The following is a 17,225-nucleotide window of genomic DNA, read 5'->3' on the forward strand; positions in this document are numbered from 1 at the left end:
TGAACCACAATCCTCAGATCTTAGCCTCCTGAGTAGCTAGAATTAGAGGCCTGAGCTACCGGAGCCCAGAGGGTCCTTTTAAATCAATAAAACCAGCTGACCAATTAATCATTCAGCTGACCAACCAACCAAGCAAACCAAGAAAGAAAAATGAAACGAATAACTCATTTTATTTCAAAGTTTTGTAACCTAATTTGGTGTTAAGGATATATCCAAGAAAGAAAGAAATCTCAATATGACCAAGGGAATTTCAATGTCTCCCGTGACCAAACAGTAAGTTGAGGCAAAGACAATAGAGGGGCTGGGAAGGTGGCTTAGTAGTAGAGTGCTTGCCTAGCAGGCATGAAGCCTTGGGTTCAATTCCTCACAGAAAAAGCCAGAAGTGGTGCTGTGGTTCAAGTGGTAGAGTACCAGCCTTGAGCAAAAGAAGCTCAGGGACAGTGCTCAGGCCTTGAGTTCAAGCCCCAGGACTGGCTAAATAAATAAATAATAAAAAAATAAAAAAGACAATAGAGATCACCGGAACCTCTCAGCCATACAAAACTTTCACGTTTCTACTTAAATTGTTTCTTGCTTGAGTCAGAGGAGATGGCTTTTCCTAGAGAGGCAAAAACAAGCATGAAGGTTTGTTTCAGATATAAGTAGAAATGTTTACTCTGTCCTGGGATATTAAAATTCTCCCTTCCAGGCTGGGAATATGGCTCAGTGGTAAAGTGCTTGTCTAGCATGCATGAAGTCCTGGGTTCAATTCCTCAGTACCACATAAACAGGGAAAGCCAGAAGTGGAGCTGTGGCTCAAGTGGTAGAGCGCTAGCCTTGAGCAAAAAGAATCTCAGGGACAGTGTCTGGGCCCTGAGTTCAAGCCCTAGGACTGGCAAAAATAAATAAAATAAAAGTAAAATTCCCCCTTCCCTTCCCAGGCTATTTTTCCTTCCTTCTTTCCTTCCTTCCTTTCTTCCTTCCTTTCCTTCTTTCCTTCCTTCCTTCCTTCCTTCCTTCCTTCCTTCCCTTCCTTCCTTCCTTCCTTCCTTCCTTCCTTCCTTCCTCCCTCCCTCCCTCCCTCCCTTTCTTTCTTTTTTCCGGTTGTAGAGCCTGAACTCTAGGCTGGGCGCTGTCCCTCAGCTCTTCAGCTCAAGGCTAGTGCTCTACCACTTGAGCCTCAGCACCACTTCCAGCTTTTTCTGCTTTATGTGGTGCTGAGGAATCAAACCCAAGGCCTCATGCATGCAAGGCAAGCACTCTACCACTGAGCCACATTCCCAGCCAGCCCCCGGCTATTTCTAAACTGAGCACAGAGATGCACACACTGTGAAGGGAAGCCCCAGTTTCCCCCTGGAGTTTCCTGGCAAATCACAGACCTCTTTCCGGGCTGGTGGTTTCTGGTGTGTGTAGTTGCTAGCGTTTCTTAAAGGTTTTGTGAAGTATACTTTCTTACTTTTGTGGAATATACTTCTCATCAGTTGCCTTTCAGGGATGGAACATGACTGACTGGGTTCAATGTTTGGATCTGAAGTGAAAACCAATCCCTTTAGACATCTTAATGTAATTTGACAAGGCCTCATAGGGAGCCATACAGTTTTGTAACCTTTTGATATGTGTTAAAGCACCTGACTTAGGTCTCATTGAAATAAAGCACTTTTCAAAGTCTCCTCGTGGATTTGGGCTGTGTCTCTCCTGGAAGGGGAGTTCTGTGTGGGGAGAGAGTGTTTGTAAAGCTAGAGGATGGGAACTTGAAGTTGATTTTCTTCCCTCAGAGTTTGTTTGAATAAGCCCAGAGCTAACTGTCACATTGCCGTTGTTCATTTTCTGTTCTTATAACAAAATGTCAGAGACTGGAGAGTTTAGAATGAACAGAGGGTTTATTTAGCTCAGAGTTTCAGTGGCCAGGAGGTCCAAGAGCACAGAGCCAACATCTGCTCAGCATCTGGGAGCTGGCTGGCTGGTGTTATAATATCAAAGAAGGCATCACATTGTTGACAACAGAGCAAAGCATCCTAGAGAGAGCTACTTCATGATTTTGTTGTGTGGTATGGGGGAATTGAGCCTAAGGCATCATACAAACCAATCCTCCTCCTCAGGAACTAAGATTATAGGTGTGGGACACCAGTGCCAGCTCGGACTCACCTTATAACTTAAAGTCTGTTCCCTGATGTTTTGAATGACATCAGAATCACAAAGGTAAACAAGCAGCTCCACAGCAACCTCAATGCAGCCCAGCCAGCCAGGCGCTGGGGTCTGACTCCTCATCTTGGCTACTCAGGAGGCTGAGATCTGAGGATCACAGCTCAGAGCCAGCCTGGGTAGGACAATCTCTGGGACTAATCTCCAATTAGGCAGCAAAAAGCCAGAAGTGGATATGTGGTAAGTAATAGAACACTAGCCTTGAGTGGAAAAGCTAAGGGACAGTGTGCTTAGGCCCAACCTAAAGTTCAAGCCCCAGGACCATCACACAGAGAAGCAAGGAAGAAAGGAAGGAAGGAAGGCAGAAGGAAGGAAGGAAGGAAGAAATATTTTAAAGAACTATACAGCTAACAACAACCGGAAAAACAAAAATAAAAAACAAACAAACAAAAAAAACCCAAGACTTACATATTGGGAGGAGATATTTGCAAATTCCCTATCAGCTAAGGGATTAATAATAGAATTGCTACTCAATAACTCATGACTTTGAATGTCCTCTTCTGATCACTTAGTTTCTTGGAGATGCCCTGGTGCCACCTGCGCACACCTGCCCACACCACCTGCAGCCAGCAGCGTCTAGCTGTCTTCATCCCAATGATTCTAATGACAGCCTTAGGGATACCTTGACATTTCCCCAGACTTAATTATGACATGGATTCTGAGATCCTTAAGTCCTAATATGCTTAATCTTAACCCCCAGCCTTGAACATTGCTCAAGCAGTATTTTTTTTTTTAAGTAAAGGTGATGTACAGAGGGGTTACAGTTACTTAAGTCAGAAAATGAGTACATTTCTTTACGAATAGTGTTACTCCCTCATTTCTCCCAGGTTTTTGTTTTTTGTTTTTGTTTGGTCAGTCCTGGAGCTTGAACTCAGGGCCTGAGCACTGTCTCTGAGTTTAGTTTCTTTTGCTCAAGGCTAGCACTCTACCACTTGAGCCACAGCACCACTTCTGGCTTTTTCTGTGTATGTGGTGCTGAGGAATCGAACTGAGGGCTTCATGCATGCTAGGCAAGCACTCTACCACTAAGCCACATTCCCAGCACCTCTCCCAGTTTTGCTCAAGCAGTATTAAGACAGGCCACACATGATGCCAACGCTGATATCCTTCTTTGGAGACTAACACTTTATTCAGGATCCTCACCCTGCTGCTCCCCATGTGTGCCATTGCCTGAGGGCTGGTTACCCAAGACGATGAAGTAAATGCTTATTATAAATCCATTCCTCTTTTGAACTGGGATCCCAAAAAACCAACCCATCCAAGGATTATAAACTGCATTTTTCTCTCTTTAGTCATTGAAAATCGTGCTAAATTGAGATGAAAATAATGCTGAGTACAGGCTTTTCGAGACTAAATTTAAGCTACTGGCAGTCATGAAGTTGCTCTTCAGGACTATGTAATAGACACTTTGCAGAGTACAGGAGAAGAAAGATCCCTGGAGAAGGTACTCAAAGGACAAAACGACCCGGAGAATTCATGCAGAATATTGTAAATGAATCCTGCAGAGCAATAATGACTTCAAGGGCTTTATCCCCATAGGGAAGATGCCACAAAAATGCATCTCTCAGACAGTTTAAGAATCATAACTGTGCTTCTTGGGGAACATACTAAAAGATAATATTTTCATTTCTGCACGTTTCATAAATGAGATTCAAGTCTTGGTAATAAAGATTGGTCTCACAGTGAGTAATAATTTCTTTATGCAGAATCTGTAGAGAAACTATATTAAAGTCTATAGACCTATCACAAAATCAATTCCATGTGGAAGCCACGATCTAATGCTCAGTGACATGCAGAGTACAATGACATAGAAATGCTTGGAAAAATACTGGCAGAATCTATCTACTAGCTAAAGTTTCCTTCCTTCCTTCCTTCCTTCCCTCCTTCCTTCCTTCTTCCCTCCTTCCTTCTTCCCTCCCTCCCTCCCTCTCTCTCTTTTCTCTCTCCAATGAGCTAGCTACAAACAATTCAGAAGTAGGATTGTGACACAAGTGGGAAAGTATTAGCCTTAAGTAAAAGAAACTAAGAGACAGAGTCCAGACCCTGAGTTCAAGCCCCAGGACTAGCTCCTGTGTGCATGCGCGCACACACACACACACACACACACACACACACACACACACACACGGTGCTAATTGAGATGAAATGTCTATATAGCAAATGCATTGTTTTAACTGACAAGTGTGCAGAATACCTGCAGATCTACCATCTCTGCAGCAATACCTCCTCTAGTGACTCCTTCACTTGGCCCTTTCTTATCACATGGCCTTGCTTCGTTGACTTGGCTTAGCTCTGTAGGACTTGGCTTCTTTGTCTTTGTTAGTTGTTTCCTTCTCGGAAACAGAAGCTGTCAGAAACCAGAGACCTCTCTGCCTTGTTCAGGGTTGTATTCCTCAAGTCAGAGACCCCATTCCCCCCTCCTCCCCAGCCTGCATCTCCCCCCCCCCTCCCCCCCCAGCCTCTTTCTCCCTCTTTTGGCTGCCTGGAAGGAATGAAGGTCTTTTATACTTGAATGAGAACATGGCTTCTGCTTTCTAACTAGGCAAAACTCACTCAGGGGCTCTTCCCGCCCTCGGGTGGGCCAGAATTCAAGCAGCTGCTACCCTGTGGGGCTGAGTGAGTGCCCTGAGTCCTGTGACCTCCGTAGGAAAAATGTGTCAGCCCTACCTGAGTTCCTGCCCGGTACCCATGAAGAGGCAGAGGGCGAGACAGTGCCACCTGGCGGCACTTTCTGTCTCTGAGGTTCTCTGACAGTTTCAGGGTCCTTGCCCATTCCAGACACAGCCTAGGGGAGGAGCTGGGGCGACCACAGGCTTTAACCTAGGTGCGCGCGGGGGCGAAGGAGAATGCAGAAAACCAGTTTCCCTTCTGTCGTTCAAGGCTGCTGTGAGAGCGGCTGGAAGGCTGGTCCTGGGCCCTGCAGGGTGGGCGGTGTTCGCGCGCCCCCTGCTGGCACCGATGGCGCATAACTCCCACACCCCACAAGGGACCCACGTCTATTTGAAAAATCAACTGTAGTGTCATGTTGACCTTCCTGTCCTTACTTGAAACGTGCATTTACCCCATAGCACGTTGCATAGGGAGAAGGGCGTATGTGGCAGCGTCACATATGGAGAGAGACGCCTTTCTGGATTCAGAAAAGGATGCTGTTTTTGACACGTCCCGCGTGCTTGGGTGTTTTCTGAGGCTTCTCAGGTTGGAATCCTGGTTCCCCTCACAGAGAGAGACAATGGCTCCCACTCTCTCCACCCTGGCTTTCTCCGTCTTCAGAATGGGTGTAACACTGTAGCATCTCAAGAAGTTTTTGGAGTAAATACTTTTAAAACACTGGGGGTGAGGGTTGGGGAGGGGAAAAACTGGGAGAACATGAGGGAGGCGGTGACACTATTCAGACAGAAATGTACTCAATACCTGACTTTTGTAACTGTAACCCTTCTGTACTTTGGGGTACATCACCTTTACAATAACAATTAAAAAAAAAACACTTAGAAGGGCTGGGAAGGTGGCTCAGTGATAGAGTGCTTGCCTCACATGCATGAGGCTCTGGGTTCGATTCCTCAGCATAAGCAGAAAAAGCTGGAAGTGGCACTATGGCTCAAGTGATAGAGTGCTAGCCTTGAGCTGAAGAGCTGAGGGACAGCGCCCAGGCCCAGAGTTCAGGACCCATGACGGACAAAAAAAAAAAAAAGTAATCACTAGCTATTATTATTATAACATTTTGTTTACTTAAACTAAAACCTGCACAAAAATCCTAAAAGGCTTAAGGACTATTGCAAAAATACAGATCAAGATAATATGAATAATAACAATGGTATTTTAAAGAATATGTGTATACTATGCCTCTATATGTGTAGTATATGTGTATACTATGCAGCAATCAGGAGAATCTCTGTTCAGCCAAAAAGATAGCGAGATCCCATTTCAGCCAACAAGGCAGGTATGATGGTGTGCCTCCGTAATCCCAGCTGTCTGGGATTCATAGATGAGAGGGTTGTAGTCTGAGGCCAATCTGAGACCAGCTGTAGCAAACAGTGGGAGACCCTATCTAAAAAACAAAACAAAACAAAAAAACCAAAAAGCAAACGTGGCTGGGGGTGTATTCCAACTAGTAGAGTGCTTGTAGTCAACATCAAGGTCTTGAGTTCAAATCCCAGTACTACCAAAATATGTATATAATTTATAAATAAGTTTTAGCACATATGAACAATGCTCCCTGAGAGCTTGGGCACCCAATATAAAAGGTTTGGGGTCCATTATTACTATCATCACCATCATCATCATCATCATCATTATTATTATTTCTGTTGTAACCATTTTTTTTAAAGAAAACTTGTTATTCTAAAGGTGGACAGAGGATTACAGTTGCATAAGTCCCGTAATGAGTGCATTTCCTTTCTCACAGTGCAGACAGCAGTGGTTTTTGAGCCTGGACGGGCACTGGGGTGTGGCTTTAATCGTGTTCTTTTCTTTGGGTTACTGAGACTTCAGTACCAGGTTCCACACAGGCAAGTTGAAGCACAGAATTTCTTCTTCCTGAAAGGACACCCACTAGATTAGGCCAGACCCACTCCAACAGCCTCAAATGAACGCACCTCTTTGGAGACCCTGTCACCAAATAGAGTCTCATTCTGAAGTACTGGGCCTTAAGGGGACCAGAAAGGGAGGATGGGGGAGGATGGAGAAGGCTGCTGGTGGCTTTCTGGGTGTGTTGGTTATCGGCATGGCCTTAGCATTTTACAACCCAGGCTGGTCTCCCTTCCAGAGCTGGCACTACAGGTATGCATCACCACACCCAGCTGTAAGCAAAAGTTTGAAATGTTTTGGGGAAAAGTTCAGTTGAAGGCAGAGTGTTAAGCCCTTCCTACATTCCAGAAAGCCAAACACTGTGGGGGGTGGGGGTGGGGTAGGTACTGGTGCTTGGCTTGGTAATAGACACGGGTGGTGGTGGTGGTGGTGGTGGTGGTGGTGGTGGGTACTGGTGCTTGGCTTGGTAATAGGCACGGGGGGGGTACTGGTGCTTGGCTTGGTAATAGACACGGGGGGGGGGGGGTTACTGGTGCTTGGCTTGGTAATAGGCACGGGGTGGTGGTGGTGGTGGTGGGTACTGGTGCCTGGCTTGGTAATAGGCACGGGGGGGGGGGTTACTGGTGCCTGGCTTGGTAATAGGCACGGGGGGGGGTACTGGTGCTTGGCTTGGTAATAGACACGGGGGGGGGGGGTGGGTACTGGTGCTTGGCTTGGTAATAGGCACGGGGTGGTGGTGGTGGTGGTGGTGGTGGTGGGTACTGGTGCTTGGCTTGGTAATAGGCACGGGGTGGTGGTGGTGGTGGTGGTGGTGGTGGTGGGTACTGGTGCTTGGCTTGGTAATAGGCACGGGGGGGGGGGGTACTGGTGCTTGGCTTGGTAATAGACACGGGGGGGGGGGGTGGGTACTGGTGCTTGGCTTGGTAATAGGCACGGGGTGGTGGTGGTGGTGGTGGTGGTGGTGGTGGTGGGTACTGGTGCCTGGCTTGGTAATAGGCATGCGGGGGGTCTCTAGTTACTCTTCGGTATATTCTCAGGCAATGACTTGTTCCCACACAGGGTGTCCTTGCCCTCCACCCTCCCTTACAGTGAGCTCTCAGCGGTCACTTCTCCCAGGGGACGTCGGACTTTCCCCTGTCCCTTTGTTCAGTGGGTTTCCCTTCCTTTCCAGCCAGCAGGAAACAATGACAAAACCCGGAGCCGGGCGCTCTCACCCCAAGCGTGCCTTTGAGCTCGGAGCCCCAGAGAACAATGGGGCGGCGTGGCAGCCAGCCTGTTTCCTCTCCCCAGTCTTCGCCCTCATCTCCGGTTTTCCCCGAGGCTGCTTCCTTCTCTGCTTCGTGGAAAGGTGGGGGGTGGGATCGGTGCCCAGGGGACTGCAGGCTCCCCGGAGTGACAGAAGGAGAGAGACCCAGGGTGCTTAAAAAAGGTGGGGAGGGGTAGGGTGGGGTTCAGGGCAGTGTGGGCCCTGGAACTTCTCAGGGTGGGTGTATTTCTGGGTTTTCTTTCCTGGAAACACAGGCAGAGGCTCCAGGCTGCTCAAGTCTTAGTTTTCTTTCCACAGAAACATGGGGGAGATTTTAGGGCCCCTGGGTTCTCAGCCCTGCCCCGAAACCACTCTTGACCAGGTCTCTAGGTTCCAGTTCCTCTCTGTGTTCAGGTCTGCAGACATGTTGGCCTGCCAGGCAAGCTCCCGGCAGCAAAGCATTTTCTTTTCTGGTCGGTTGTGGGGTTTGAACTCATGGCCTGGGCGCTGTCCCTGCGACTCTGTGCTCAAAGCTAGGACTCTACCACTTGAGCCACAAGCCACTTCCGGATTTTGAGTGGTTAATTGGGAATAAGAGTCTCACGGGGACTTTGCTGCCCTGGCTGGCTTTGAACCTCGATCCTCAGATCTCAGCTCCCTGAGTAGCTAGGATTACAGTTGTGAGCCACCAGTGCCCAGCTTAGCAAAGTCTTTTTTTTGTGGGGAGAGAGGTGGGTCCGGTCGTGGGCCTGAATTCTAGGCCTGGGCACTGCCCTCAGCTCTTCAGCTCAAGGCTAGCGCTCTACCACTTGAGCCACAGCGCCACTTCTGGCTTTTTTCTTTTTGCTTATGTGGTGCTGAGGAATCGAACCCTGGGCCTCAGGCATGCAAGGCAAGCGCTCTACCACTGAGCCACCTTCCCAGCCCCGCAAAGTCTTTTTTAATGTCTACCCCATCTCAACTCTCCCCTCTCCAGTGCACCCACATACTCTTGCTTCAGCCTCTGCTTCTGCTAGAGATCTCTGATTGATGTGTGTGTGTGTGTGTGTGTGTGTGTGTGTGTGTATTGTGCTGTGTTGTGTTTGTTGGGGCTTGCACTCAGGGCTTGAATACTGTCTCTGAATTTCTTTTGCTCAAGGCTAGCACTTTACACTTGAGCTACAGAGCCACTTCTGGCTTCTTCTGTGTATGTCGTACTGAGGAATTGAACCCAGGGCTTCATACATGCTAGGTAATTACTCTACCCCTAAGCCACATTCCCAGCCCTGTGATTAATATTTGAGATAGGTCTGGCTTCCTGCCTGGGACCATGCCCCGATTGCATCCATTTCGGGCTTCTTGTCTTCCTGTAGTTATGTACTGACAGATGGACACTGCCACATCCCTCTCCCTTCTCTTTATATGGGGTCTGCAAGCTTTTCTGTCTGGACTGGAACTGCATTCCCAATGGCAGCCTCCCGTGGAGCCAGGAGGGCAGGCATGCACCTCTGCCCTGTTATTGCTGCTTGTATTTTTTAATCCCCCTCCCCCCCCCCCCCAGAACAATGTTCAATCTACAGGCACATTGAGAAGTATGAAGAGTTCCCATTACCCATCCCTGGGGCCCGTACTTGTCAATCCTTCACATGACTGTGACACATTTGTTTCAACTCGTGAGCTAGTAAGGGTGACCTTATCTGGTAGTCATGCTTCCTTGGACTTCTCTGGGCCTCTGATGGAATCTCCCACTGCTGGGTGACCTTGACAGTTGTGAGGAACCCGAGTCTTGGGTTTCATATAATGTCCCTTTGATTTAGTCAATGCCTTCTGCATGATTAGGCTGGGCTTATGGGTTTTATGGGTGGCAAGCTACACAGTAAGTTTATATATGATCCACAGGACTGACTGTTCACCGCTGGTGCTGACCGTGGGCACCTGGCTGAGGATTCTCCACCACAGAGGTAGTCTTCTGTGTTCTAGGAACAAAGTCTCCATGTTCCATCCACATGCCCCCTAGAGGGTTCTGTGTCTACCTCAGTGATTTGAGAATTCCTCTGCCTGGGATTTCCTCTCTCACTGTTACATTGCTCAAACATCTATTTCTATTCGCATGGATTCATGGACTTTGTATTTCAACCCACCACTACTGAATTTTGTTGCTCAAATTATTCTACTTCTGGCCATTGGGAGCTCTTTCAGTGTGGTCTCTTTGACAGAGCCTCATTAATATGGGTGTGTTAGTCAGATTTTAGTTACTGCAACAACAAGAACAAAACCCCCAAATAACAGGGAAAATCAATTTGTAAGAGAGAAGGGTTCACAGTATCAAAGATTTTAGTCTATGGTTGCTTGCCTAATTTGTTTTGGACTTGTAATGAAACAGCCTGGCTCCCTATTGTTTCTTTTTTATTTTCTTTTTCTCCTTTCTTTCTTTCTTCCTTCCTTCCTTCTTTTTTTTTTTTTTTTGGTCCAGTCGTGGGGCCTGAACTCTGGGCCTGGGCACTGTCCCTCAGCTCTTCACTCAAGGCTAGTGCTCTACCACTTGAGCCACAGTACTACTTCCAGCTTTTTTCTTTTTGCTTATGTGGTACTGGGGAATCGAACCCAGAGCCTCATGCATGCAAGGCAAGCGCTCTACCACTGAGCTTCCTTCCCAGCCTCTTTCTTTCTTCCTTCCTTCCTTCCTTCCTTTCTTTCTTTTTTTCTTTCTTTCTTCCTTTCTTCCCTTCTTTCTGTCCTAGGGCTAGAACTCAGGGCCTGGGCACTGTCCTTGCGCTTCTTTTGCTCAAGGCTAGCACTCTACCACTTGAGCAACAGTGCCACTTCTGTCTTTTTCTGTTTATATGGTACTGAGGAATTGAACCCAGGGCTTCATGCATGCTAGGCAAGCACTCTACCACATTCCCAGCACCTTTGTCTTCTTTTCTTTTGTTTTCTTTTTGGTACCAGTCATTGTTCTTGAACTCAAGGCCTGAGTGCTTTACCTGAGTTTTGTACTCAAGGCTATTGCTCTACCACTTGACCATAACTCCACTTCCAGCTTTTTGGTGATTAATCGGAGATAAGAGTCTCATAGGTTTTTCTTCCCAGGCTGGCTTCAAACCTCTATCTTCAGATTCCAGCTTCCTGAGAAGCTAGGATTACAGGCATGAGCCACTGGTGCCTGGCCCCTATGTTGTTTTTGACTGCCAAGTAGCCCTGTGCCAAAACAGCCAGTTAAACTGAGCATGATGGTACAAGCCTAAAGTCCCAACACTTGGGAGAATCTCAAGTTCAAGGCCAGCCTGAGCTACATAGTGGAATTCTACCTCAAACACAAAAACTGAAACAAAAAGAAACCCACACCCAAACAACAAAACAAAACAAAACTCAACCAGCTGAAACACATTAGAAAATTTAATTACAGATTTGGAAGCACTACAGAAAGACCCTATTCTCGGCCTCAAGCCTTGAAAACCCCTCTCCTTGGTGCTGAACTAGTGTCCTGGGGGCTGGGGGAGTGGTGGGGAACGGGGCAGAGGCAGCCTGATGCTCACCTCATCTCCCATGAGTCCAGCAGGCAATTCTACCCCAGACAGCATGGCCTTCTTTCCTCTGCCCCTCCCCTTCCCCCCAGCCCTGCCATCTCCCTCCCTCCTGAGAGGCCAGCTGTGTTAGTTCTTCCAACCCTGACTTGCCTGTTTCCCGCTTCCTCTAGCACTTCTGTGGCTTCCCATCAATTTCCTTCCACATGACCTAGTCTGTTGGAGTCGAAACAATCTATATTGTTTAAGGAAGGCAAGACTTTCCATAAAAGGGTTAGCCTTAAGAAGATCTGGGAATCCCCAGGCAGGCAGGGTGAGAGGGACAAGAGAGGATGGGGGGAAGGGAAGGAGGGGAGGAAGAAAGGAACTGTATTGGAGGGTGAGCTATTTGGGGGAATCAGAGGTGTCTTGACCAGGAGTGTCTCATTAGATGGGGTGCTCATAAAAACTGTTTATTTTTAAAAAAAAATGAGTGAAGCTGGGTATTGGTGGCTCATGCCTATAATCTTAGCTACTCAGGAGACTGAGATCTGAGGATTGTGGTTTAAAGCCAGCCTGGGCAGGAACATCTGTGAGACTCTTACCTCTAACCACTAGAAAACCGGAAGTGGTGCTGTGGCTCAAGTGGCTGAGCACTCGCCTTGCGCTGAAGAGCTCAAGGACAGTGCCCAGGCCCAGAGTTCAAGACCCACAACTGACCAAAAAAAAAAAAAAAAGTGAGGGAGGTGGAGGAAGGCTGAGACAAGGTGCATTTCAATGCTTGTCAGTGTTTGTTCTTACTCAGAAGTGAGATCCAAGCCAGGGGGAGACTGCCATTCACCAAGGGAATGGCTGTGTGTGTTTTCTGGGGGGACAGGCTTTGGATAGTCTAGAATGGCCTTAGAGATGTCTCAGAGGCATACCACATGACCCCCCTCTTCCACCTATACAGGCCTGCGTTCCTGGAGTGCAGAAGGCCAATGCCTTTGCTTTCCAGCAGGAGAGCTTGGTGCCCAACTGGAATGGGTCTTTGGCCAGCCAGGAGGGCAAGAAGAGAAGAGAGGAGCCCTGGTGTCCCCCTCTTGTGGCCTCTAGGCAGGAAGGGCAGACACAGCCACGTTCCACATTCCTCTTCCAGATGTTTTGGGCCAAGGACCAGGTTCATTTATTTATTTATTTTTGCCAGCCCTGGGCTTGAACTCAGGGGCCTGGGCACTGTCCCTGAGCTTCTTTTTGCTCAAGGATAGCACACTATCACTTGAACCACAGCACCACTTCCAGCTTTTTCTGTTGATGTGGTACTGAGGAATCGAATCCAGCTTCATGCATGCTAGACAATCACTCTACCTACCACTAAGCCGCATTCCCAGCCCAGGGACCAGGTTTAAAATGGGAATCACTTGCCATTTTAAGATACTCAGCTGGTTCCCAGGCTCAGCTTACACTCAGGAGGTTTTAGGTGTGTCTTCTGCAAAGGAGGGGACATTCGCATGCAGTGTTTGTGATAAAGGTTGCTTCTCACATTTAAATGACATAAATTCTGTGAAGTTGATAGCATTCTCAGTGATACTTTGATACTTCAGTGAAATGCTACTTTAAGGTTGGATGGTTAGAATTTTATTCCCAAGTGCTGGTAAGAATGGGAGTTGCTCCAGCTAGAGGGGAACAGAACTGGGTCATAACTACTGAAGTCTGAATTACCCACCTACTTGGTCCCAGAAATCCTGCACATGCAAATCTACTCTGTAGAAATTAAAGTGACAGACTGCAAGGTTGGAGATATGAGGATGTGTATTGTTTGCAGTGGCAGAAAACTGAACAATTTGAAGATCCACTCACAAAGAATTGATGGAATCAACCCCAATGCATTTGTACTACAGAATATTACACAGCAATGTAAAAGGATATGTTAGTTTCCTATTGACCCAGAGAGTTTAAGGTGTAATGGTAAATTAAAAAAATAAATGGAAGGGGGTTATGTATTATTTATATATTTCAGTATGGTATACTGAAGTGAAAAAAAATCGTTGCTTTTATATCTGAACACAATAAAGGGGTAGAAGCTATAGCTTCAGGTAGCAAAAAAGGGGTTGGATGAAGAAATAAGAAAAATGAGAGGAAATGAACAAAAATAATTCAATAAAGTTAAGTGAAAGTTTAAATATAAAAGCTCACCTATATTACAATAGCAAATGTGCACAGTTGCATATGCAACTTAAGGCATGGGAGATAAAATCATTGACATAATTGGATATTGGTGTTGTGATTATTTTGGGGGCTTGATTTATGTATCAATCTTGATGTCACTTTTCTAACAGCCATATTTAACAAGCCAGCCTTCGAAGTAGGGAGGTCCAGGGGGGTGGGGGGAGAAAGCAAGGCTTGGTGAAATTATTCATGCTGTAAAATTTTGATTATCAAAAATATTTCAGCGGTATCACATAATGTCTTAACATGTAAGGCATCTGATAGCTGTTGGCTAAAGTGAAAAATCCAGTTCCAAGAAAGTTTATCTCATGATTTCTAAACACAAATCAGGGTGTTCAAGTGCACAGAGGTTCAGTTAAAAACTCCATCAACAGCCAGTGCCAGTTCTCACACCTATAATCCTAGTGACAGGAGGTTGAGTCTGAGAATCATAGTTCTAAGCCAGTCAAGCCAGGAAAGTCCTTGAGACTCTTACTGACAATCAACCACTAAAACAGCCAGAAGTAGAGGTATAGATCAAGTGGTAGGGCTCCTACTTTGAGCAGAAAAAACTAAGGGACAGCTACTGGCCCTGAATTTAAGCCCCAGGCTGGGCACAAAAACAAAAACAAAAACAAAAAGCTCCATAAACAAATGATGCATCCCAATTACTGGGTAGTTGGCTCCTTGTCCGTCTACACCAAGTTTGAGGGGCGACATGGGGAAGTAAGAGGCTAAAGCAACTCTGGAGAGCCGAGCCCGGGGACCTGAGAGGTTGCTTTCACTGCAGATATGAAGCCACTCTGCTTATGCGGCCATGTGTGCCCTCCTGATAAAAAGTAGAGTCAGGACTGAAGGTTAACATCACCCTCTGAGTCTTTTTGTTCTTTATTATCATTGTTACTATTTTTTCCCCAATGGCATGCAAGAACTCATCTATGCGAGCTCTGTGCTTTTATCTTGCTCTCCAACTTAGAATTTCTAGGCTGTGCAGTAGCACTGCGTAACTCTGTCAGCAGGCCAGCAGGAGCCACTAGGCCTGATCCTCTGCCCACCCTGCCCAGGCCCAACCTCTTAGCCCTAAGTCCTTCCCTGCTGGCTTTCCTTGGTAACCTTGAGGACTGAGAGTGTGGGACCTCAGCACAAGAGGTGCTGCTTATCAACATTCATGCGCTAAGCTATTTGAAATAGACTGTAGGGCAATGCAGATACATTGTCCCCATATAGATAGATGCTCTTCAGAAGAGAATAGATAGCCTGTGTTGTGGTTCACACCTGTAATCTCACCACCGAAAAGGCTGAGGCTGGAGTATCTTGAGTTAAAAAGGGAGCCAGAGGGAGGAAGGAAGGAAAATGGAGAGCAGGGTCTGTGAAAGTAAAGTAAAAACTATTAGAAGAGGAGAGAAGAGAGAGAGAGAAACAGAGAGGGGAGAGAGAGAGAGAGGGAGGGTGGGGAAAGGATTTCACCAACTCCTGGGGGTCTCGAAAGATCCAGCAATCCTGTGAGAACATCTTACAACATTGGGTTCATTCTATTTGTTTATTTAAACAATATTCATATTTTTAATACAGATTTCACTTGTAAGGTGGTATATGAGCTTTTGCTTAAGACATGAGTGTTCTCGGCTGGGTTTTCTACAGCTGCTCTTTCTTTTTAGCCGTGTTGAGGAGTCATTACATTTTGTCACAGAGGGGTTTACAGAGATGAAATTTCTTGCCAAAGTGGAATCAAGGACCCATGAGGTCATGAAGGCACTGTAGAGACTTGCAGTCAGACGCAGGCACACGGGGCTAGGAGAATATGCTAGAAGCAGACATGTTTTTCTTAAAGATACAGACTTGTAGACTATTAATAGAAATCAGGCTATTTGAAGACACACTATGATTTTTTCCCCCTCGTAAATGCATTATTAAAGACAATTGCAGGGACAGGAAGAGTGAACACTTAACTTTCTTGTAAAAAAGAATCTTGGCACCCTCGACATATCTTGCTATAAATCTGGTCTCTGGACATTAGCTTCCCACTTCCTCACAAGCTGACTCTGGGCCTCTAACTTTATTTCGACTTTAATTTCCTTCCTTCCTTATGCTTTACTTGAATGATAAGGATTAAAGTAAACTTCCACCTGACAAGGTATCAAAGAACCCAGCTGTTGGCTCTGTTCTTTGTATTTATTTCTGGGAGTGGACCACCCATGATTTCAGGAGTGATCCATGTGGCTAGCTAGGTTCCATGGGGAGCCCTACGGGGAGCTCCAGGACACACTGGGGTGGGGGTGGGGAGTGGGGAGCTTGGGTGGTCACTCCCAGCTCTGCCACATACTGGCTGTGGGACTCTGGGGAGCAACTGCAGCTCCCAGAGCCTCAGTGTCCCCATCTGTAAAATGGGAATAACTCCCATTTCAAGGAATTAGGAAGAAGAGTGAAGTGCTTGGCACAGTTCCTAGTGGGTTCTTTTTTTTTTTTTTTGCCAATTCATGGGACATCTATTGCCTAATGTGTTGTGCCAGGCACCCAACTATGGGGGAGGTGTGTGTGTGTGTGTGTGTGTGTGTGTGTGTGTGTGTGTGTGAACACAATGAGGAGCTAGCCACACCGACCCAACCTCCACGGAGCCGGTGACCCACAGACGCTTGCTGGCCAAATACAAACGCCTAGGAGGGTGAACACGAGGGCCGTGGGCCCTGAAGAGCTGTCTCTCGCTGCTGTTTGGGACAATCAGGACTGCAGGTGTGTGGGGCCATCAGGGTCGGGGGGAGAGGAAGGGGGGTGGAGACATTGGGGTGCCTCTCTCCACATTTGCAAGTTTTAGGTCAGGATGAACCACATGCAAAGCAGCAGGCCGAGCATGGCGGGCCGGTTCACGATGGCCACCGGGCAGCCCTCGCCTCTCTCCAGCCAGAAATCACACTGCTTGACGGCGCAGAGCTCCTTGGTCAGCCGCCACAGCACCCGCTGGTAGAGCTTGTCCTGCTTCTCCCGGGCGAACTCGGCCTGGTTGGCGGCCTGCGTGACGTTGATGCACCGGGCCACGAACACCTCCTTGGTGACGTTGGCGTCGGAGCAGCCCTCGTAGTGGATGCCGTCGGGGAACTGCCAGTAGTTGGCCTCGTAGTACCTGTTGGCCTCGGCTCCGAAGTCGATGTCGAGCTTCCGGCCTTGTTTGATGAAGGTCCCCGGGCGGTTCTCAGCGATGCGGGCTTCGGTGATGTGCACCGGGCTGGGCAGAGGTTTGCGGTTCCACTTGAACCTGTGCTTCACGCCCCGCGCCTTGGCCAGGGAGAGGTGGCTGAAGAGCAGGACGCAGACAATGGCCAGCCACCAGGCACCCAGATGCTTCTTCATTATGACACAATCTGCAAGAGCCAAGATGGACCCCGGCTGTCAAATTTCCCCAAGGGGCCTCCAAGAAGTGTAGCAGCATTCTAAGCTGAGGGCCTTCTACAGTTCCCCCCAAGCCATTGGGGAATAATGCCATTCCCACGGATGCTGGGAAGTGGGGGAGGTGGGGGGGAGGATGTGGGCTGGACCCCAGACACCAAATTCCCTCCTCTGCAGATCTCATCTTTCTCTGGCCGATAACAGGCTGCAACTGACAATTATGA

The 17,225-nt window shown here is 47.5% G+C and overlaps 1 protein-coding gene and 1 long non-coding RNA gene across 2 annotated transcripts; both read right to left on the reverse strand.

Annotated features, from left to right (window-relative positions):
- Positions 1-1,191: 1,191 nt before the first annotated feature.
- On the reverse strand, positions 1,192-11,609 carry LOC122120330. Its single transcript, XR_006149682.1, has 3 exons — positions 11,598-11,609; positions 2,241-2,247; positions 1,192-1,452 (listed from the first exon to the last, which is right to left on the reverse strand). It is a non-coding gene; the product is annotated as an uncharacterized LOC122120330 (long non-coding RNA).
- A 4,819-nt stretch (positions 11,610-16,428) lies between these two features.
- Positions 16,429-16,965, reverse strand: Prnd (prion like protein doppel). Its single transcript, XM_042694615.1, has one exon. The coding sequence runs from the start codon at positions 16,963-16,965 to the stop codon at positions 16,429-16,431; it is 537 nt and encodes a 178-aa protein (XP_042550549.1).
- Positions 16,966-17,225: the final 260 nt, after the last annotated feature.

The sequence above is a fragment of the Dipodomys spectabilis genome, unplaced genomic scaffold (genome assembly GCF_019054845.1).
Source record: "Dipodomys spectabilis isolate Male_0828 unplaced genomic scaffold, ASM1905484v1 ptg000175l, whole genome shotgun sequence".
NCBI classification, from domain to species: domain Eukaryota; kingdom Metazoa; phylum Chordata; class Mammalia; order Rodentia; family Heteromyidae; genus Dipodomys; species Dipodomys spectabilis.

Excerpts from the sequence above, each read along its gene's own strand:
- Prnd (XM_042694615.1), bottom strand. The coding sequence starts at position 16,965 with ATGAAGAAGCATCTGGGTGCCTGGTGGCTGGCCATTGTCTGCGTCCTG.